Consider the following 21,676-nt stretch of genomic DNA (forward strand, 5'->3'; position numbering starts at 1 on the left):
TTCGTGAGCTACACGCTCATGCCTAATATTTCATTTACAACTTTTGTCTCCTATTTAAGGAATTGGTCCGGTGAAAAAAAAAATGAGAGAAAAAGGTAGATCGAGCCGGTGTTTAATGCACTCTGTTTACAGCGCGCTTTTGGCACAAGCCACCATAGCGTAGCGAAAGCAGACGCAGGCGCATAGTTGCCCAAACAGTCGTTGACGTCAGGAGCGGTGGGCGGGCTTGATTGTGCGCTTCCGCTAGGAAGAGGACTGTGATCATGGACGAATTCGCTCTGGGCTGATCGGCAGGCTCAACATGGGAGCTTCTGGGGGCCTCCCGTAAGCGCACCTTGTTTTCCTCTGTCCACACGGCCATACCAGGAAAGGTGAACAAGGACAGTAATGGGCGAGCACATACCGGTGCTTCTAGTCACGGCCAACGTAGGATCCATCTTTGAAGAGGTAAGGAAGGCCTGCGTGCATTTTTCCAGCTTCCAGAGCTCCGTGAAAGAGCAGCAGGGAAAAGAAGAGAATCGTTTTGGCTGATGATTTTTTTTTTATATTGCTAAAGTGCGGAATAATGCGTGCCTGCTGCTTCCGTAACGCTATTACGTGCGTCGTACTGTATGCCCGTACGAGTTGCACGGATTCATGCAACCGATCGAACTGCCGCTGTGCAGCTGCAACAGTCTCTGTACTAAACGTATTAGCGGGTAGACGAGCGGACCTTGTCCACCTGCGCGAAAACGCACGCTCGTCGAAAATGCGGGCAATTAAGCCAGTCCTTGCACTAGTCGACGTTCGATGTCGGTGGGACGCCTGATCTCCCGCAGAGCAGCACAAATAAATATATGCGACTCAGTCATGCTTGCATCGTCGGAGAGCGTAGCACCCCGCCCCAGATCGTGAGATAAAAATACACTGTTGATAGCACGCATTATTATGGTCGTCAGATTGGAGAAACTCTCAACCGGTGATATTGGTTGTAGCTGCTCGTGCACCAATAATTGTTTGCTGTCTTGCTGGTAGCATAAACACACACTGCATGCTCTTTCCTAGCATTTCGCTGCACGCAGGAATGGTCGCTAGAAACTTTGTCTTTCCCGTGCGCGGCCAAATGTCATAGCGGTAGAGCTAAAATATACCGTTTCTTGTTCCTTTGCCCCCTCTGATTGTTTTCCACGTCCATTCGCAGCCTCGAACGCTTTTGCCGGGATGGATAGGCGAGTTCCTTCGGGTAGGTAATGTACTGTATAGTTAGGATGTAAAGTCATGTTTTTGAATACAAACAGTGGCCCTTGCTAAATGATGTGCAGACGGTGAAGCAGTATCAGCCCAGTTTTTTGGCTCTACATTGTCAAGAAGTAGGTGGGAAAAACTACGAAAGGACCATGCCCCACGTTTCCGACTTCATCAGGTGAGAGGTGTACCACAGTAAGTGTGCTGAAAAATTTTGTTTAATGCCTCTGCTCTGGTCTGGGGGGTTCTTATGTCAAAAAACTTGTGAGCTCGTTAGCTGTCCCAAAAGAAGGTTAGCAACAGTCTTCCTAATACTGCTCTGAAAGACATGAATTGCAAAAGCATATCAGGCTCATGTTGAGGATATCAAAAGCAAACTGACTGTTCTGACTTTTGTCAGTATTAGTTGTTTAGAGCAACCATGAATGGAGGCCCCGAGAGAACAGCAAATCTTCAGACTTAAGTGTGTACAAACTTAATCGTATGCAAATCAAATCATTTGTAAACTAAACTACACTGTTTCAGTTTTGCATATGATTTAAGGCTTGTTCAGTGCTTTTATAACAATGTATGAAATTTCTCTTCTTGCTGTCAGAAATCTTTACAATTCCAGCATGCAGTCCCTTGCTCTCCCTCTTGGCTTTACTGTGTCATGCACTTAGAAACGAAAAAGGAATGCAAAAGAGCAGTACAGTGCCACTAGTATTGAAAAAATGTTGTGGATGTGTGTGCATGGGGTAATGTTCTTGCATAAACGAAGAAATCGAAAGGCATCTGACATCAGTGAATGCAAAAATACACAAAATCAATTATCATTTACTCGTCTAATCTGCAAACATATTTAAGCACCTCAGCCTTTTTTTCGTAAATTTGTACAGTGGGTATCAGTATTTATGATGGAATGTACAAATACTCCATGCTTTCTATAGCTTTTTTTCTGCTGTCGGAATTCTAATATTATGCTTTGTATTATGTTATTACATTGCACATACCTGCTTTCATATTGTTGTTTTTCTTGAATATTAATCACATATGCCTTACTCAACAGCAACACCAGCTCCATTCTATGTTGTTTTCTTAGACAAACCACTATTTATCTCTCAGTATTCATGACCCTCTTGGAATTCAATTCTCAGAAAAATAAAAAAGTAGAGAAAATGCATAGGTATTGTTGAAGTTATATTACTGGGGGATCTTTGTCCTGGAAACCTGTTGCGGGAATAGTTTTGGTTGGAATATGGTGTGTTTTTAATGATGTTATCACAATCATGTTAGCTTTAGAGTATGAACCTCATGTGTAGAAACAGGCTTTCTATTTTCCACGTAAGGCTCTGTCAAGGCACTGCTTTCATCACTTCAAACTCAAGGAGTGTACTTATATTCTATTCTGTCAAGGAATTATAGTGCGGGCAAGACTGTAAATTTGCAGCCTTAGATAGGTATGTTCTTTGCACAGAACTCTCATGGGCAGCGAGGAGCTCTCAAGTTACACAGCAGTCCAAGTGTTCTTGGACGAAGACTTCTCCTGTGTAGAAAAATTTACGGTGAGTTTCTTGCTGGAGAATCATGCATCTGGAGCAGGCCTATAAGCCAGGCATGTCAATATTGAACTGAATCTAATGTTGAATTTTTCAGTGTCCTGGGAATGGAGTCTGTATTATCCAGCAGTGTGTGCTAGCTCTGTGTTTCATGTGTGTTCAGTGTTAACAAAATTAGCTTTTGATTTGAAAACACTACACAGAATGTAGACCTAAACCCCCAAGAGAGAATGATAAATTTAGCCAATTCTTGTTACAATAAGCGAGTTCAATTGAACGGGCATATTAAAAACCATGCATTATTGAAAAGCTTCGGAAAAATATCCCATTTGGCAGACTAATATATTTGGAGAAGAATATACTATTTAGTGGTGTTGATGCTCCTTTGGTGGTGTTTACAAAATGGGCAGCAACATGTTGATAGATGGAGGAAACCAAGAGAGTAGTAGAAAAAAGTACATAAAAAAACGGAATTGAAAAAAAAAATCATTTTTTCTGTGTGTAGAGAAACGCCATGCAGCAAGGAAATCTGAAATACTTGATTAAGGCAATAAGAAGTTGCATTACGTACATGTTGAGAATCAAGGATCTTCAGGTTGGAGCAGGGGAACTTTAATAGTGTTGCACATGGTTAGTAGCTGTGAGGTGGCATTGTTTCTCGCTAAAGATATTGTTTTGCAGCATAAATGCTGTGCGTACCTGTTGAGTAGCAGCTGTACATTGCAGTTGTTCCAGTGGTACTGTTCCTAAAGCACACTCTCTAAAGTGTTATGTTGTGCTGCTTTTGAAGGTAAACTGTAAACAATTTGTTCACCAATACATAATTTTTGTAGTTGATCTTTTGCCGTCTGGGGAGGATTAGTTGTGTGAACAACTTGAACTGTGTGTCACACTCTGTTCATTGACATGTGCCTTAACATTGCACAAAGCTCATTGCAGTTGAATAATATTAGGAATTTGTATAGGGCTATAAATGCAAGGTACTGATTTTACAAATTAAACATTGTTTGCACTATTCAATGAGTGAAAAGTACTGATATGTTATTTCAATTCACCCATGACATACTGCATTGTATCTTCTTGGTAGGCCTTGGGCAACTTGTACTTTGTCCATCAGTCATTGAGAAACCCCCAGATCTGGGATTTTCAAGGTGAGCCATCTGGTGTGCCTAGAAGATTGTTATCTTGGCTTTCATTTTATACTGGGCTCTTATTTTTCTGCTCTCAATGCATCATCAGAGTGCTGCTTTCGACCAGTCATGGCAAAGGAGATTCATTCTGGAAACATAGAGAAGGTGTTCACCAAAGAAAAGGTTAAGTTTCCCCAGGAACTGTTTCCAGAGGTAAGTTTTTCATATAGCTGTATAGCTGCATCAGCTTTAAATTTTATTGCTGTTAAGCTGTTTATTTATCTCCTGAGCATTTACTTTTGTTTTCTATCATACTCAATTAGTGCAGCAATGAACATGCTAGCATTTCAAATAGTTGACGTAACCAATTCAATTATTAACGAAGCTGAATGTTTTTTCTTATGATAATATTATTCTTTTGTTTGTTATTCGGTGAGTGCCCTGCTTTGCCAAAAAGACGTTACAGGAGGGGGGTTACAGACTTAAATAAAACACTTCATCTATACAGCACACTTGCGTCACTTGCAGCTGGTTCCAATCCCTGATAGTTATCACAAAGAAGGAATTTGTAAAACATAGTTGTCCTTGCACGGTACTCTTTCACTTTGTGTCGGTGGTCATTTTGACTGGATATGTAATTGGGTTCATCAAGGTAGTTATTACAAGCAATTCCAGTGTTGCCATAAAAAACACAAAAGAAAAACTTCAACTGCAGTTTTTTTCTGCGCAAAGAAAGCGATTCACAACCCAATTCCGTTTTCATAGCGGTACAGCTGTCTGTCCGCTTGTACCGCCCTAAACCAAACTGCGCAGCTCTTTTCTGAAAATTTTCAAGCTTATCTATAGACCTGGCCTGCAGCGGGTCCCATACAGGGCATGCATATTCCAAAATCGGCCTATTGCATGTGAGGTAGGCTGTATTCTTTAAATTCTTGGGTGCCCATCTTAGGTTCCACTGGATAAAGTTAAGAGCCCTTGCTGCTATACCAACAACATAATGAATATTAGCATTTCATGAACAATCATGCAATAAAACAACGCCAAGATATTTGCATGTTGGTTCGGTAGTTCACATACATATTTATGGTGTAAGCTGTTTCTATTTGTTTCTTTTTTCTTTTTGAAACACGCATGTGCACACACTTTTTTGGATTCAGCGTCATTTGCCACTTCTGGCACCACCTTGTAATACAATCCAAATCGTCCTGCAGAGAAATGCCGTCACTTGCGTTCCTAATCTGCTGATATAAAACACAATCGTTGGCAAATAAACGTATACGCGACGAAATACCCACAGAAGTATCGTTAACAAAAATAAGGAATAAGAGCGGTGCAAGGACGGAGCCTTGTGGCACGCCTGATGAGACACCAACATAGGATGAACACCTCCCGTTTAAAAGCACACATTGAAGCCTGTCGAACAAGTAATTGGTTATCAAAGTTAGTACATTCTGGTCAAAATTTAGAATCTGCAGTTTGATGAGGAGAAGGGAGTGCGACACAGTGTCGAAGGCCTTTCGAAAATCTAAAAACACTCAATCTGTTTGCTCTCCCTCGTCAACGTTGGAAGCCAGCTCATGGAAGAACTCTACAAGTTGCGTGGTACAAGAAAAACCCTTGCGATTACAGTGCTGCTCATTTATCAGAACATTATTATCTGTAAGATGGGTCAATATGTGCTTAAATAGGATATGTTCAAGAAGTTTAGATGATATTGATTTTAACGAAATGGGCCGGTAATTTGTTACATCCATTTTTGAGCCACCCTTATGAACTGGAACAACATGGGAAATTTTCCAATCATCGGGTAAAGTGCCTGTTGAAGGGCGTGTAAATTATGTAAAGGTAAACCGAAATGGGCGCAGCACATCGCTTCAGTACACGAGGAGAGATGCCATCAGGACCAACTGCTTTGGATTAGTCTTGGCTTTCAAGAAGAGAACGTATACCGCGAACACTCAGTTCCACCGGCGGCATAAGTGGAAACGTGCTTGGGTGTGGTTGTGAAGGGGCGTAATGCTTGGGTGAAAACACGGAGTGGAAATACGTATTTATACATGTGGCTTTAGCTTCCTCATCAACTATAACCGTATCATTAAAATTCAGTTCGCTGACTCCAACATTATCAGATCCGCACTCCTTGATATAAATGCCAGAATGACTTGGGATCAGTTTCCATTTTATTGTTGAGCCCCTCGAAATATCTCCCTTTTGCTTTTTGCACACTTGTTTTATACTGCTCCATTAATGCTTCTAATTCTTTCGCGTGCTCACTGCTTCCAGTCGTCTTTAATTTACAGAAAACTCGTTGCCTTTTCTTGATTTCTCTCAAAATACCTGATGTCATCCATGTCTTCTTGCATTTATTAATCTTGCCTGCTTGTATTGCAGGTATATACTTATCCACAAGGGCTAACACCGTATCCCTAAACTTAAACCATAAATCGTTTACTCTATCATTTTCACCAAGGCACTCAAACACGGGCAAATAATCTTCTAGCTTTTGAGCTATGCTTGAGTAGTCACCCTTGTTGAATAGAGAAACCTTTCTTGTAGCACAACTTAAGGTTCTTCTACTCTCTTTTTTAATGTCTGCAACAACTGCCATGTGGTCACTGATACCTGGAATAACACTGACATTATTCACCAAACTGGGGGAATTTGAGAACACGAGGTCTAGAACGTTATTATTTCTAGTTGGGCAAGTAACAAACTGAATAAGACCAAAATTGTAAATTTTTCATTTCTATGTTTACACGGCACCTAGTGCTGCTTACACATTTTCCATCACGCCATTCTAAGTCTGGCAAGTTAAAATCACCAGCAAGAATGAAAGGTCTGCTTGAAACTTCTGAGATAAATTCATTCAGCGATTGAAGTGTATTGTGGTCAGAGTTCGGTGGTCGGTGAAATGCACCTATGGTGAATGAAGACTTATCGTCTAGGGTAACTGTGCACCAAACAGATTCGACATCACACAAGATGTCTAAGGCGGCAGATTTCAGGGAACTTCGCACAGGTAAAAATACACTACCCCCATGGCTCAGCCTATCTCTACAATATGCAACAAATTCACTTGGAAACGCCTCACAATCGCCGATATCATGGTTCAGCCACGATTCCATGCCAATAACTACGTCAGCTCTCACCAACTCAATTAGTCCTGTCAATTCTTCCATCTTATTCATTACACTTCGACAGTTTATTAAAACAGCGACCAGGTTGGGTGCCGCGTTACCTTTTTTTCTGGCAAGCATCATTTTTTTTTCTTTGTAGTGGAGCAACTACCTTCTTTTTGTCATCCCGTACGTAAGTTTTTTCACCAAGAGTAAGCCTATCAAAATTCAGTTTAACTTTTGTTTTCTCACCTTTGTGCGCCTTACTGTATTCTCATAATCGCTTTCGCACTTCCCGAGTAGCTGGCGCATAATCCTGATCAGCTCTGAACTCTGACCCCTTAAATTTTTTTGCGTTGGACAAAATTTCTTCTTTTTCTTTATACGAAGAGAGGTTTACGATAATCGGCCTCTTTTTTTTTTTTGTTCCCGGTATACAACAATCCGATGTGCCCTTTGTAGTGATGTAACTTCAATTCCCAGCTTGTCGCCAACGATCTTTTTAATCAATTCCTCTGATTGGTCCCATGTTTCCGCCTTGTTGTCATCCACTCCGTAAAACAAAAGGTTTTGTCTTCGACATCTGTTTTCTAAGTCAATATTCTTAACCTGCAAGTCCCTGAATACTTTCTGAAGAGTCTTAAGTTCATCCTTATGTTCTGCAACTACTCTACCAAGGTCCTGAATTTGTTTCTTAGTTGCTCCAAGGCTGCCTTTTATGTCCTCTATCATTCCTTCATGTATGGCGATCCTGGATTCAATAGAATCTAGCTTATTCAAGATTGCAGTCTGCCCTTTTTTGCAGGCTTTCCAATATTTCCATTTCGACAGGATTCGGATTAAGTTTGATATCGCCGGAAAGTAACAAAAGCAGGAACATGTACAAAAATCTGTTGACAAATAGAAAAGACCTACTTCGAGGCGCCCGCACTTGTTTACGACAATAATCATCAGCAACCACCATAGTGGGAGGAGCCGACAATGCACACAATAGCTGTGAGACTCGAATAGGGTAATGCAAACCAACCTGCGTGAACAACAGGGGAATCAGCTGCATGTCTGCCAGTGTGCCGGCTCCAAATCCCACGAGGCAGTAGCGTTGCTAATCTATATAGTGTCCACTTTGGTCACGTGGGCTTCGATTTCCAGCGGCGATTAGTCAATAGTAATCACTCAAATTCCACTACATGGTGAGCGCTGCACTGAAGATAATAGGCCTTGAATTGTCGATGTGGCTTGACAAGTCGTGGGATGTGATACCCGCCGAAGATGAAAGTACCGCTGAAGTTCGGTTTTGGTCATAATAAAATTCTGTGCCGCCGACAACCACACCAAGCCAGAAAGTGATTCCAAGACTTGCGAAAACCTGCGTGAACAAAGGGAATCAGTTGCATGTCTGCCAGTGTGCCAGCTCTAAATCCCTAGAATTGCTAGATGAGTCACTTAATTTGCCATTGTAGGTCATAATGCAGTATTACTGAAGATGTCCACTGAAGAGAACATTTTAATTGTGAACAATCCCTTAATTTCTTTCTTAGGGTGGCAGAAATTTTTTTTTTTTTTTTGCAGTGCAAGTGGTCAAGAAAAGGCTTTATGCGAACAAGGTGGAGCTTGCAAGGCACAATATTTGACCTAGTCAATATCCATCTTTTCCATGATGAATCAAACTTCATAGCCATGGAATGTGTGAGTTTAGAGCACATGTGGCCTGCCAATTGAAGCTTCACTTGAAATTGAAAGTTTTTTTTTTTTGTCAAATCTTTTTTTTTCTCCTTTTTTTTCCAGTTCCCGTCTTCTTACACAAAAAATAGACAAGGAGCACTTGACTACACCTTAAACAGGTAAAGTGTATCTCATATTTGATTGTATTGCATTGTTATAAGATTGGACAAAAAAATCAAGTTTTATGGCATATTGCAAAACTTGTACTATATCGCAAAATACTAAAATCTAGTAGGCACTGTAGAGAAGAAACCTGTTTTATTGAACAATGCTGATTTTTGGGCATTTTGTTCTTAGATTTCAAAAACGTTGCTCTGCACGAGGACGCATACAAAGAAAGAAGATAAAAACACTCTTTCTGATGTGTGTGTGTGTGTGCTTGCCCCTCGTTCTTTTGTTCTCATCTGAGGCGGTGCACTTTGACTTAGCCAAACCCCCATGGCTACATTTTCCTACAACTGTCCACAATGGCAGCTGGTGCAGTACCTTTGTTGCAATCTACCAATGTCTCTCTAGGGATATAGCGATCCCATTTTATGTGAATAACACAAGAATGCAGCCAGTGAAAAGGTGGAGAAAAAAAAAGAAGTAGCATTGTTAAATTTGCAATGATTTCATGAAAAGTGAGATGTAAGAAGGAAAGCATGCAGGAGGAAACGTGGGGCTTCTAACATGTAGCGTGAACTAACCAAAGCACCGCACCCAGTCGGCTTTCTTGCCTTTTTGTATCACTCTGGCACAATTTCAGCTGGTTCACTTACTTTTATAGCTTTACTCTTATTCATGGCTTCATTGGAAAACTGCACAATTAAACACTCAAGTTCCTGGAGTTTTTGTTTATGAAGACTGCTTTTGCAAAATGTGCATTACCATTGCATGTATTCAAGAAACACACTGTGGATTAGCCTTATCAACTTTCTTGGTTATTTTCAATTTTTCATCAAAAATAAGGAAAAGAACTTAGCCTAACAGTAATGCCATGTCATGCTGATCTGGTTATTGCTTGCATATTCATTAGACTGAGGATAAGTGTGCTTTATTTCAAGGATCCAGAATGACAAGTATGAAAATGTTCCATTCTTCATCTTTGGAGACTTCAATTTTAGACTTGACACGCAGGCCGTCATAGAGGTGATGTACTCCCCTCATATTTCATTACTCTTTATTTTACTTGTTCTTATTGCAGTGTCTGCTGCTTTTTATAACCCTGAAAGTCGCATTCACTTCATACCTTTTCTAGCTGGCATTTTTTTCCTTTGAAAAAACATGCACACTACTTCTTCTGAATGAATGTATTGTTCTTGCAGAAAGTTACAGATAAGGCCCCTCCAGTTCAAGTGAAAAGTGCCAAAAATGGAGATGTCACAAAAGTTCTCTTCAGGGATCCTAAAGATGAGAATAAGGTGGGATTGTTGTGACACATGCGTTGCTTTATTGGGCTGCTCCTGCAAATAGCTGCATTGTGATTCTGGTTCTGTTTGTTGGAAATTATACCAAAAGCACATTTTAAAGGTGCCATGACATGGTTGCAAAATCAGTCACTCTGAGCTTGAAACTTTTCCCGCCGGTAGTTGAGATTCCATGTTGAGATGCTGAACATAATGCTACAAACCACAGCCCATGGGCATTTTGTCTGCAATGAACAGGCTACAATATATTGCTCATTTAAAACAGGGAGCTCAATTAAGAATCGCTGCTGAGCACATTCCCAGAAGCTTCAAGGAGTACTCAAGTTATGTGTTAGGTAAACATGGGACCAATGCTGACTGAATGATTGGTCAAATTGGCAGTACACAGCATTGCTGAAATGTTTTTTTCTTTCTTGCTGAACTGCACAGATTATGACACCACTGTGGCTGACTGTAGTCGCAGTTTGACCAGCTTTTGTGCTGATGATTCCTACAAAAATTTATTTGCATGGATTACACAAATGTGGTGTCAGCCATATCTGTTCTCACCATGACACAACCTAAATGCCTTGATGCCTCTTGACATATTTCAAGACTGGTGCCACTTTGAACTTGTATCATGTTGTTGCCAGACTAGTTTAACCTATGACAGCGTTTTGCAAGTGCATTCTTTTTTCTGCATGTTTTGATGAGTCTGTGCATGAAATACACCTGTAATATGTTTATTATATGTTACGATGTCTTATGCTTACTAACGAGATGCAATGTTTTCATTAACCTTGTTAAAGATATTACAAGAGGATCCAGTAGTGCTTCCATTTAAAGCAACAGACATGGTTGTTACACTATGACAATGAAACAGCCCTAAATGGCACCAGTAAGACAGTATGCGTATTGTTTCTGGAGTGAAAACTTCCCACCAGCAAGAAATCTGCCCTGGCACTACACTTGTACCTATTCCACTTGGGCTCTGAATTTATTTGAAATTAGTTTCCAGTGTTAAAACATGCAAACTTCAGCACTCGTAAGCTAGCTGCATACATAGATTTCTCTTGTAAGAAGTTGGGGCCTTGTGTATTAATGCATGAAGTGTTACATTAGTGCAACAGTAATGACCATAGAATAAGTGATTTCAGTGGAGTTGAGAACTTCTGAAGTTAAATTATAGTAATGGTGATTTGAAATATGCCAACCCGCCGTGGTTGCTCAGTGGCTATGGTGTTGGGCTGCTGCGCACGAGGTCGCGGGATCGAATCCCGGCCACGGCGGCCGCATTTCGATGGGGGCGAAATGCGAAAAAACCCGTGTGCTTAAATTTAGGTGCACGTTAAAGAACCCCAGGTGGTCTAAATTTCTGGAGCCCTCCACTACGAGTCCTCATAATGAGTCCTCATAATCAGAAAGTGGTTTTGGCGCGTAAAACCCCACATTTTTTTCTTTTATTTGAAATAAGCCGTATATTACATTGCAGGGGGTACAGAAAAGGCGCAAAATGTCAATACTGCGCAGTGTCACTAGCCGGTCTGTCATAGTGTTGAACCTTTATATAATGATCACAAATATAATGAAGTAAATATAAAATTTGGTTCGCTATCCTTTATTTGGATTAGTATTCTACTGCTGTAACAAAACCGAAGATGCACGATCCGAGACAATTTTGGTTACAGCGAAGCAAGCATTTGTTTTCTCGGAGCTAAAAATGCGTATTTTGGTAGCACGAATGTATAATACTTGGCCAGATCAACTTAAGATAGCATATTTTGGACATGTGTGCATATCTTGGTGAACAGCTTGGCTTTGCTCGATTGCAGTTAGCAAGCCAATTCACACGGATCACACCAATTGCGTGGTTGCATACAAATTAACGACTTAGCAAAGCGCATTTGCAATTTAGCATTGTTCACATGTAAAGTATCTGCATGCCGCCATGCCATGCCGATATATGGCAGCGTATTTGCAGGCCACCAAAGTTGCAAGGAGACTCTGTGCTGTCCCATTAGAGGCATCACACTTGCTCTTTTTCTCTTTTCTTCACATACCTGACCATTAATTTTTCGCTGTTGTCGGCTGATATGCTTATGACGAATATGATATATAACGAAGGTATTTTCATGTGAGATGAAGTTTTGTGTTATTGTGTTGTGGTTGTGACGTCAAAGAACACAGTAGCAATACTGTGAAAGGCAAAACTAGCTTTTATTGGGCGAACCTGTGCCCACAAAACAGGCTACACTTAAAGCACAATGAGAGCGGTCAACACAGTCGGCGATCGTCGAAAATCTGATCAATGGGTCAAGCGTGTCGGCTTTTATACGTCAATCGTCGAATGTTCCACACTAATTGCTGGGACCCGCGCGCCTTTCACAAAGTTCTACATTATTCGCGTCGCGCACACATGCAATCAGATTACACAAGTTTCGGTCACAGACAGTGGATGGATCCATCGATAACATTCCAGAAACTTCCCACACATGCAAGCGCGTCCTGCACTGTGCGATAACATTTGTTAGGCACTGAAACGTGTCGCCCGATAAAGACAAGTACACGTGTCAATATTGTGGTGTACTGCTATTGAATCTTGTTCTTTGAGTGACATGACGTCAAGCAGATGAGGGGATTTGCTGGTATTAACAAGCTGTCTCATTTTAAACGAAGAATAGTTTTATTAATGTGAATCAGAGCTTCAAGGAGTGACCCCTTGAATACAGCTTGGGAATGTAGTTGCAAATGCTGCCAGAGCGCTAAATTTTATTCAGCAAAATTTGAAATCTTCACCTTTTGCCCTAAAAAATACTGCTTATATGTATTTCATTCGTTCGTCTGATCTTGGAGTATGCGTGTTGTGTTTGGGACCCTCGCCAGAAAACCTTTATCGACCAAATCGAGAGAATACAAAACAGAGCGGCAAGGTTCGTTCTTCGACGATACAAGAAAGAGGAGAGCTGCACAGCAATGAAAAGTGAGCTCGGATGGGAAGCGCTCTCGTCTCGCCGAAGAAAACTGCGTCTAAAATTGCTATTTAGCATATATAATAACAAAACCGGAATTAATAGAGACACTTATATTAAACCACCGTACTTTGTATTTAAGAGAACAGATCAAGACTTTAAAATTCGAGAATACCAAACTAGAACGAACCTTTATGCTAATTCATTTTTTGCCTGAACTGTAACAGAGTGGAATCGATTATCTTGTGACCAAGTGTGCTGTACGAATGAAAATGTCTTTTTCTCGAAGTTGTAACCCCCCTGCTTGCACGCCCCCGGGCAAAGCGGGGTATCTCCGAATAAAGAATAAAGAAGCAAACCTCAACAGCCATTGCAGCAGGTGATGCATAGAATAGGTCACGGTTTACTTCAGTCACAGAAAATATGCAGTGAGTTACCAGGCTACCAAGGTGTCTACAACTAAATAAAAAATTTCAGGTTAACACTGTCTAACCTGTGAAAGTGACTCAAGTTAGGATGAATGAAAAAGCAGTGAGACAAAGAGCATCTGTTTGAAAATATGGTGTCATGGATGTGAAAGGGAAGGTTCACACTAAGTGCAGTGTCACTTTCTTGGGTAGTAAATTGGCTGGTGCATTGCAGGTGGTGCTTACAGTGGAAAGGAAAGTATTCTCTCTTCAAGACCATGAGGAGGCTTTCTACCGAAATGACGGAAAATGGGTGTGTGCTCCTTCTCAGATGTGTTTTGTGTCTGGTTAATTTTAAAAAAAGCAGCTGAAAGGCGGACATGACTAGAAAGTGTAAGCTTGCAATAGCATTTCATGTGCTTGTTTGTTGTTGTCTACCATAACCATATATTGAAACATGAAAAGGAAATAAGTGAGCAGAATTCCTGTTCCATGTCATTACATGAAAGTATCTGTGATCACTCTGTAGCCGGTTTCTAAACATGGAGTACTCACAAGTATACATTTTGGAGGCTGAATTAAGCCGCAGTTACAAAATCAGGTAAACCTGGAAGCAAAACGATGCATTAAAGTAATTTCCAGCTTGTTCGCGTTTGAAGGTATGCTGATAGTATACCTTGCTTTTGCCTTCACGTATCTTTTTGCTGAAGTGCTCTGAAAGTGAAAACCACCAAGATGTTTAGGGGAAGTATTAGAGTTTTAAGCAGTAGTATGCCTTAGCGTATCAGGGTTTTAAAACAAATTCCGAAGTAAGTGAATGAAGTTGCCCTGTTTTTACGTTGATACAAAACAGTGTGAGCTAATTAACGGCATGTTCAGTCAACAAAAAATTAGTTTTTGCTTTCATGTTTGTAAAACAAGCCAAAAAGAAACTTGGGTGCTTAAGCTTTGCCTTTAATACGTGTAATCCACAAAAAATTTTGAATTTTTATGGAATAATTAATTTTATTAAAGTTTAGTTAGTAAAAGTATAGATTTACATATTTTTACCTATCAAGTAACCCTTCACTCTGGGAGTGGAATGTGGTAGCATTCAGAGATCCCAGACAGCTTCGCATGCTTCCTGGCAACTGCAGCTTATGTAGCCATAATGTTTTCCTGGAAATGCTGGCGGCGAACGCTCTGCACAAAGACAAGCTTTCTGGTTATTTATTTTTCCTTCCCCCCAATGGCGGGCACCACGGATATGCGGAGGTGAACACCATCTGGATGGTGTTGCAAGGAACCGAGCGGGGCATGCCACTCCTACTAAGACAGACCTCAAACGGCAGTTGGAAAAGGGGTTTATGTTTGAGAGTTTCTGTGTAACAAAATGATGTTCTCTCGCATATTCAAATTACAATCTGACACTATCAGATCTGTAGGTTGTGTGTAAGTCGCACTTCACAAATTTCCGGGTGCATTTTACTTTGAGAAGTTCAATTGGTTCAGTAATGCCTATGTGCCACATGGAGGGCCTGCTTGGTTCGGGATGTTTTTACTCTAACGGTCAATGCTGCCGCCAACACCCAATTTTTTGCAATGCGGGGCCTTTAACGCTATTGCGTTAATGAATGTATGTGCAAACATTATCTCTTACAAGGGTGGCGATGTGTGCTTGCTGGTGCATCTTGTCCTCGTGTTTCCCTGTGCTCGGCCACCTTTGGTCATTATCTTTGAATCAATGAAAATTTTACGGAACTGGTTGTATTGTTAAGTCCATAGCTGTGGCACCAATTTTCCTCTGCAAATTGCTGGTTTGACAAATGAATGCAATGCATTTTCCTTACTACTTCCACATGGCTTCTCATTGTGGAGGCATGATGGGGCATGTGCGTGATGTGCAAGAGATGCCATTAAATCCAAACTGCAAAGCAAAATTGCTTACTACTAAAGGAAGTGAAACATTTGCTACTCCAAAGTTTTGTTTACTTGAAGTTTGGTAAAGACATTACCACAACGCTTGAGGTTTTTGTTTTCACAGCTCCAAGAGCATGACAAAGAACCGAGCCTGTTCCAGGACCGTCTTTTTGAATTTGACATTGCCTTCCCGCCAAGGTGGGTCAGATGTGGCACTTGCACGTAGCTGTACCTTGTATTGTATGTTGTGAGCATGCCTTGAATGGTGTTTTGCAGCTATCCATTCAAAGAGGAGTCCTCGGGTCCCCGCAGTTACATGCGGACACGCTGTCCTGCCTGGTGTGACCGCATTTTGCTCAGCAAATCGGCCAAGACCCTGGTGTACACGGTGAGAAACCTACTTCTGATTTCTTTATTGGTTTTCAGTTTCTATCATCTTTGGTGCACAGTAGCCATTGACCTTATGAATTTGTATGCTTGCTATAAAATCGTACACATTCAAATTTTCATAAGTACGGTTTCGTGATATATGTAGTTGAGTGTATGAGTCTCCATGTGTTAGTTTCTGTTTAATGCCGTTCGTGACTGCCTGTCTTTTCATATCTGCACACATCCACATTGGCTTAAGTTGTGTTTGTATTATTTTTGCAAGGGTTTCTGGTAAGTATGGCATCATGATCTGTCATACCATAAGAAGCCCACGAACACTGACACCAAGGACAACATAGGGGGAATTACTTGTGCTTAAAAAATGAAATAAAGAAACATGGAAATGAAAGTAGTATAAAAAACAACTCGCCATAGGTGGGGAACGATCCCACAACCTTCGCATTTCACGTGCGATGCTCTACCAATTGAGCTATCGCGTAGTCGTTTCCCCATCCACTTTCATGGGTATTTATGTTTCCTAGTAGAACCCTGGAAGTGTTAGCCAGCGCCACCACTCGCAGATCTTGGCAGCAGATGTGAAGCATCCTTTCTGCCACAGGCGTCACGAGAACGTGATCTTCTTGCATGAAGGCAACCGGTCAATAAACCCACCCGTGTTACCTGAAGGCATCAATGTAGTCATTCAGATGAAGTAAGGGAAGTTCCCTGAAGTTCCCTGGAGTGTATGAGTCCCAATATCTTAGTTTCTGTTTCATGCCGTTCATGACTGCCTGTATATCTGCACACATCCACATTGATTTAGTTTATACGAAATTGTGTTTGTATTATTTTTGCAAGGGTTTGTGACAAGTATGGCTTTGTGCTCCATATTCATTCAGATCAAGTAAGGGAAGTTCCTCGAAACCAGTGGGGCACTAACAGAGCAAACTTGTTTCCTGTGGTGCAGGGCCCTGACGAAGGTGGCAAGGCATCTGTGGTGTATCACATAATGGGGCCGAATGTGTGCATGGGCGACCACAAGGTAAGCGGCGGCTGCCGCTGGAGGAGCAGCCGGCCCACTGCAGTGGCGATCGTCTTCTCTTGTGTTGCAGCCTGTGGTGCTGTGGTTCCGCATGGTCCCTGCTGCAGGTACGTGCCCCCCGGGCTGTGTTGCTAAAGGCGAGGCGCACAAGGGTGCCAGCCCGCACCGGTCCTCGAGGTTGCTTAGGGGCTGCCCAGCTGGGTGCCGCCTCCTGTGACCACTTCCCACATGTGCATGGCTCCCCCGTTCTGTTGTGCATGGTGTAAGTGGATGCCCCCATTTTTTGTCGCTGGCTGCCAGCTACCGCATGCTGACGGGGGGATTCTCCTTTGTTTGCAAGACCCTGCTCTTTTCCATTTGTGTATTCAAAAAGTTGTTTTGTTTAGCCTGTTTTGAGTTCAGCACCACTCCGTAGCTGCAGAAAGCCTGACTACTTTTCTTGTTTTTGTTTTTATCTTTTACAGCATTGTGTTTGCATTAAGCGTGGTAGTCGGAGTTTTTCGTCGTGTCTAGGTGCATGAGGCCTCTAGTCAACAACCCAGTCAGAACAGGTTTGACATGCCCTTTTGTGTTGGTGAGTTTATTTCTACTCCCTTTGTAGTATACTGAAATCTAGTTGAGGTGGTGTGGTTTTGCTTGCCAAGGCTAAGCTCACAGTTGTGTTGGTTCTCTTCTAGAAGATTTATACTCTATTCAGATCACTGCCATTAGTAGATTGTTGTCATGGCTTGTTATCTTCTTGGGATCCTGCATAGACAATAGCCATTGGGGTTACCTGCAGCATATGCTTAGGCATGCTTTGTCATCAAGATGCACTTAGAATCCTCACCTTTATGAGTTGTCTTGCAGAAAGATGTGACCTTGCAATGGAGCTTTACATTGGCGTTGCAAGGTGCTGAATTATGTTATCCACAGTACGAAGAGTTATCTGAAGAGTTACGTGTAATACCATTAAGGAAAGATTTTGACAGAAGCATCCTAATTTTCTAACATTGCCATTTTACCCTCCTTACAAGGAAGTGCTACATTTGACAAGTTAGCACTACCTTAAAAAAAATGGACCCATGCGTGTCGGGTTTGCCTGCGACTATAGTCAAGTGATGTTTTAACAGTGGAGTTTTTCAGCTTTTAGTTCCTCCGTGGAGCATTACCAGAAAACTCAGCCCAGCTGTGCGCCGCTTCACGTTGCATAGCAACCACCTGCGAGAGCACTGAGCCATGTAATCTCCTTGCACCCCACATGTGTGGTGCGGAGTTGTGAGGTCACAGGCGACTAAACGCTCGGAACAGCCGGCACGGCAACACACCTCTCGCCTTTGTGCTCCGTGCGTACGTGCTGCCATGGGATGACCAAAGAAAGATTGAATGCAGGAAAAAGAAGTGGCTTACCAGAAAGAGCACCGTACGGCCAAACGAGAAGCGATGTGTCGCTGCCGAGCTAATCCGGAACACCGCGCCGAAGCTGCGGCTGAGAAGAGGCAATGCTGAGTCGAGGATCCCGAGTTTCAGTCCAGGGAACGCGAGAGTTGGCACCGGAACGCTTGACATTGCCGAGAAAGCGATCCCAGCCTGCGACTGCTTGAAAACTTATAGCATCTAGCCCGCCGAGACAACAACTTAGCAAAACCTAGCATAACCTCGCAAAACTTAGAAACAACTTAGCCAAGCCTACCATAACCTCACAAAACCTACAAACAACTTAGGCAAGCCATGTAAAAGCTAGGTGATCACAAGCTCCACTGTTGACTCCAGCCTTGCACCACTAGTGCAAGCTGCGGACATTTTTTATCTACCAATGGCATTCCACTTCATCATTGCTGCTGCCAAGTCACAGCTCTGCAGGGTTTTTATAGCTCCAACAGTGGGCAGTAAACTCCTCTCATTGTTGCTACGTTTTTTTTTTGTCACCTCAACTGTTCTATAGCCTTAGATGCCTTGATCAGCACTGCTTTTTTTTCTTTGTACTTTTACATATTATAATTGTATTTTACAGTGTCAGCTATTAAGAGCTCAACCATGGATCTTGTTTGTACATGCAAATTTCAATTATTGCTCCAGGCAGACATGAAGACATTTTCATGTGAAACTTGGCAGGAACAGAGTATACCTTGTTAAGATGCTGGTGAGAGCCCTAAAGAATGTGTGGTTAAATCCTAAAGAACTGTAATTAATTACCAAAGTGTCAATAAACAATGGTCGCTGGAGCCTACAGGCTATCTTCAAAGACATTGTAAAGACGTTGTTTCAGGTAGAGTAAAAGATGTATCAGGATGAAACTTTCCAGGTACCATGTTGACTAAAAAGACATTTTCTCCTAAAAGGCAGCATACAAAATGAAGTATGCGCTAAAAGCTAAGAAAAAGATGACAAATATGCACATTTGATTGCCCATATCACGCCGTGTGGTTGCGAGGCACAATTTTGTGAGACCACCATCTTGGGCAAGTCTGCAAACCACACAACTCGAGTTTCTTTAGAAGCATTCTTTATCCATAAGAATTCATGTATCTGTATAAGCAAAGTGTCTACTCTTTTGCACAGTGCCGAACTGGACTTCTTGAACTCTGTTATTTGAAAAAGGTAGCAGTATTGTTAACTTTTTAAAGATTTGTTTGTCACTTGCGCATTGGCAAGGGGGCATGGCATTTGTACGTCGCTCACATTATAAAATTGAAGGATGTGTCGATCAAAATAAACAGTTGGTACTAGCGCGTCTCCTTGTCTGTCTTGTCTTCTTCGTGTGTAGGTGTATTGTTTTACACTGTATCTGGAAGTGACTATGATAGACCAACTAGTCCAACAGATGGTCCTTCTGAAGCATACAAAAAGGTGGAAACATTGACGATGACACCTGCCTACCTTTATCTTTTTATGTGTGCTCTTAGTTTGCGAATATATATAAGCAAATATATTCCATGTTACAGTGAAGTCGCACCTGCCTTGAAAATACCTCATTATATGTTATATCTGATATTCGTTGTAAGTATATAGTATTCCTTATGTGGTAATATTGAAAAGAAACATTTTCAGTACTTTGTTATGTGCAATGATTCATTAGATCTGTGAGCACGATTAGAAGTTTGACTGTACCAACTAGACTAAGAAGCAGTTCTCATGAACCATTAAGGCCTTTTGTAGATACTTATGAAAGCTTAGTTTTGTGTGGTAAAATTTGTAAGTGCATAATTAATCATTAAAGTTTCACTGAACCTTGGTTGAGCGGACGGGCGGTGCATCAGCTAGCCTTTGAGCACAAGTTGCACATGTGGCCATCTGTGTGTTCTCTGTGGTGGACATACATTTCCTCATGTGCACCTCTTTCATTGTGGCAGAGCCGTGTCAGAAGCCGGCCCTGGAGGAAGCAGCCACCCGCTACATCCAGGTCAAGGTTCCAGGCTCACCTGTGCGCATCTTCCGAGAAACCACTGTGTGAACTTGCCACTCGATAGCATAATGCCCTTTTGTTAGTGCATCTGTGACATGGCTGCAATGCTAACAGTGTGTAAAGACTGTGCAAGGTGCTGTCGAGCTGGGATTTTCTTTAAGCCATTTTAATTTGAGATCTGACATTACATGTGCCAGTTCGCTAATTCGTAACCCCAGCACTGTAGCATTGAAAGTGGTAGTAATGCTGCGCATTTTATACCAGTTTTAGTGCCACACTTTGATGTGGGGTAGTTAATTGTTATTTTAATTCTTGATGTGCACTCTTAATTGCAAAAATACACTGACATGTACACACACAAATTTATATATACATAAATATATGTCTAATGCCACCTTGCATCTGCACATCCGCTTATGTTCACTCGTTCTCCACACAAAGCTGGCACACTTTGTTTTTAATTAAGAGCGGGCACAATATCAGTGGGGCAGACATTACATGCACCTAAATGGCTATGACAAGGAAAGTGATGTCTGGCAGGATGTGTCAAAGCATGCCATTTTTCTGCAGCATTTTTCACCATCGTGGAGACTACATCAAGTCCCTCCCACCCCACCCACCCCTTTTTTTTTCTGCACAGGAGTATACAAAGTCATTCTACAATCTCCCGAAGTATCGTTTATTGTAGGAAGGCTGCTATTTAAGCCTCTCCCTCAGGGCCCCTTGAGATTATGCGTGTATTATCACCTATTTCCACTTCACACTTATTTACTATTTATGATCCATTTGTTGTGCCAAAATTGTTTGGTGTGCATGTGACCTTGTGTTGTGCAATGTTTGTATGGTTGATCCACTTGTGCTACACCCCATTGCAGGTGATATTCTCGTTATTTAATGCGGTGACGCGCGTTGGGCGTCGCGACTGCCGGTCGCCGCGTCGCACAAAGTGTTACACAGTGCAGTGTTCCGTCCAGTGGTCTCGAGGGCCGCGCCGTGATGCTGTACGATCGTCACAAAGTCAAGTTATGTTTTTAGCGTTGTTGCATATGTGCACATTTTTCGGTAGTCTCTAAGCATCGGCTTCTTGGACGTCACCTGCCATCGTCGATCTGATTGCAATAAATGGTGCAAACCCTTTTTTTGTGTGTGCGCTGTTTTTTTTTTTTTTTTTTTAAACTCAACTAACCAAGTTGCGCGCCTTTGTTGCGCGCCTTTGACGGCTTGCGCAACTCTGGTTCAAACACGCCTTGCATGTTTCCGCCAGTATCGCTCTAAGCCCGGATCGCCGTGGCGGACAGAGCGACGTGGCCATGCGAGGTAAAATAAAGACATACTATGCATGTTCGATACGCAAGCAAACTGCAATTTTGCATGCGAGAAAATATTATGAAATGCTTCAATATGTTTGTAAACAAGTCTAGACCGGGCGCCACGTGAGGGACAGGGTAGTAGTAGAAAACGTGATACAACAAGGGCACCAGCAAGTG

The 21,676-nt window shown here is 41.9% G+C and overlaps 1 protein-coding gene across 7 annotated transcripts; it reads left to right on the forward strand.

The window, feature by feature from the left end:
* Positions 1–106: 106 nt before the first annotated feature.
* Positions 107–21,328, forward strand: 5PtaseI (inositol polyphosphate-5-phosphatase A). Of its 7 annotated transcripts, none has more exons than XR_012824963.1 (17): positions 111–447; positions 1,181–1,222; positions 1,302–1,402; positions 2,681–2,768; positions 3,850–3,913; positions 4,002–4,105; positions 8,578–8,694; positions 8,794–8,849; positions 9,777–9,861; positions 10,038–10,133; positions 13,730–13,807; positions 15,518–15,591; positions 15,670–15,781; positions 16,730–16,804; positions 16,912–17,066; positions 17,269–17,378; positions 20,137–20,272. XR_012824963.1 is itself a non-coding variant. In XM_075676832.1 (16 exons), exons 1-16 carry the CDS (start codon positions 388–390, stop codon positions 20,270–20,272), a joined length of 1,443 nt encoding a protein of 480 aa, XP_075532947.1. In that variant the 5' UTR covers positions 107–387; the 3' UTR covers positions 20,273–21,328. The 7 variants fall into 7 exon arrangements, 5 of the variants coding, with proteins under 5 accessions (XP_075532947.1, XP_075532948.1, XP_075532952.1 ...); XR_012824964.1 differs by lacking the exon at positions 16,912–17,066 and adding an exon at positions 16,875–16,911 and having other exon boundaries at positions 113–447; XM_075676832.1 differs by lacking the exon at positions 17,269–17,378 and having other exon boundaries at positions 107–447; positions 20,137–21,328.
* Positions 21,329–21,676: the final 348 nt, after the last annotated feature.

This window comes from Dermacentor variabilis, unplaced genomic scaffold, assembly GCF_050947875.1.
Source record: "Dermacentor variabilis isolate Ectoservices unplaced genomic scaffold, ASM5094787v1 scaffold_12, whole genome shotgun sequence".
NCBI classification, from domain to species: domain Eukaryota; kingdom Metazoa; phylum Arthropoda; class Arachnida; order Ixodida; family Ixodidae; genus Dermacentor; species Dermacentor variabilis.

Coding starts and splice junctions, on each gene's coding strand:
- 5PtaseI (XM_075676832.1), top strand. CDS start 388: ATGGGCGAGCACATACCGGTGCTTCTAGTCACGGCCAACGTAGGATCC. Junction 8,695..8,793: donor ACTTCATAGCCATGGAATGT/GTGAGTTTAGAG, acceptor TTTTTTTTCCAG/TTCCCGTCTTCTTACACAAA. Junction 16,805..16,911: donor TGTGCATGGGCGACCACAAG/GTAAGCGGCGGC, acceptor TCCCTGCTGCAG/GTACGTGCCCCCCGGGCTGT.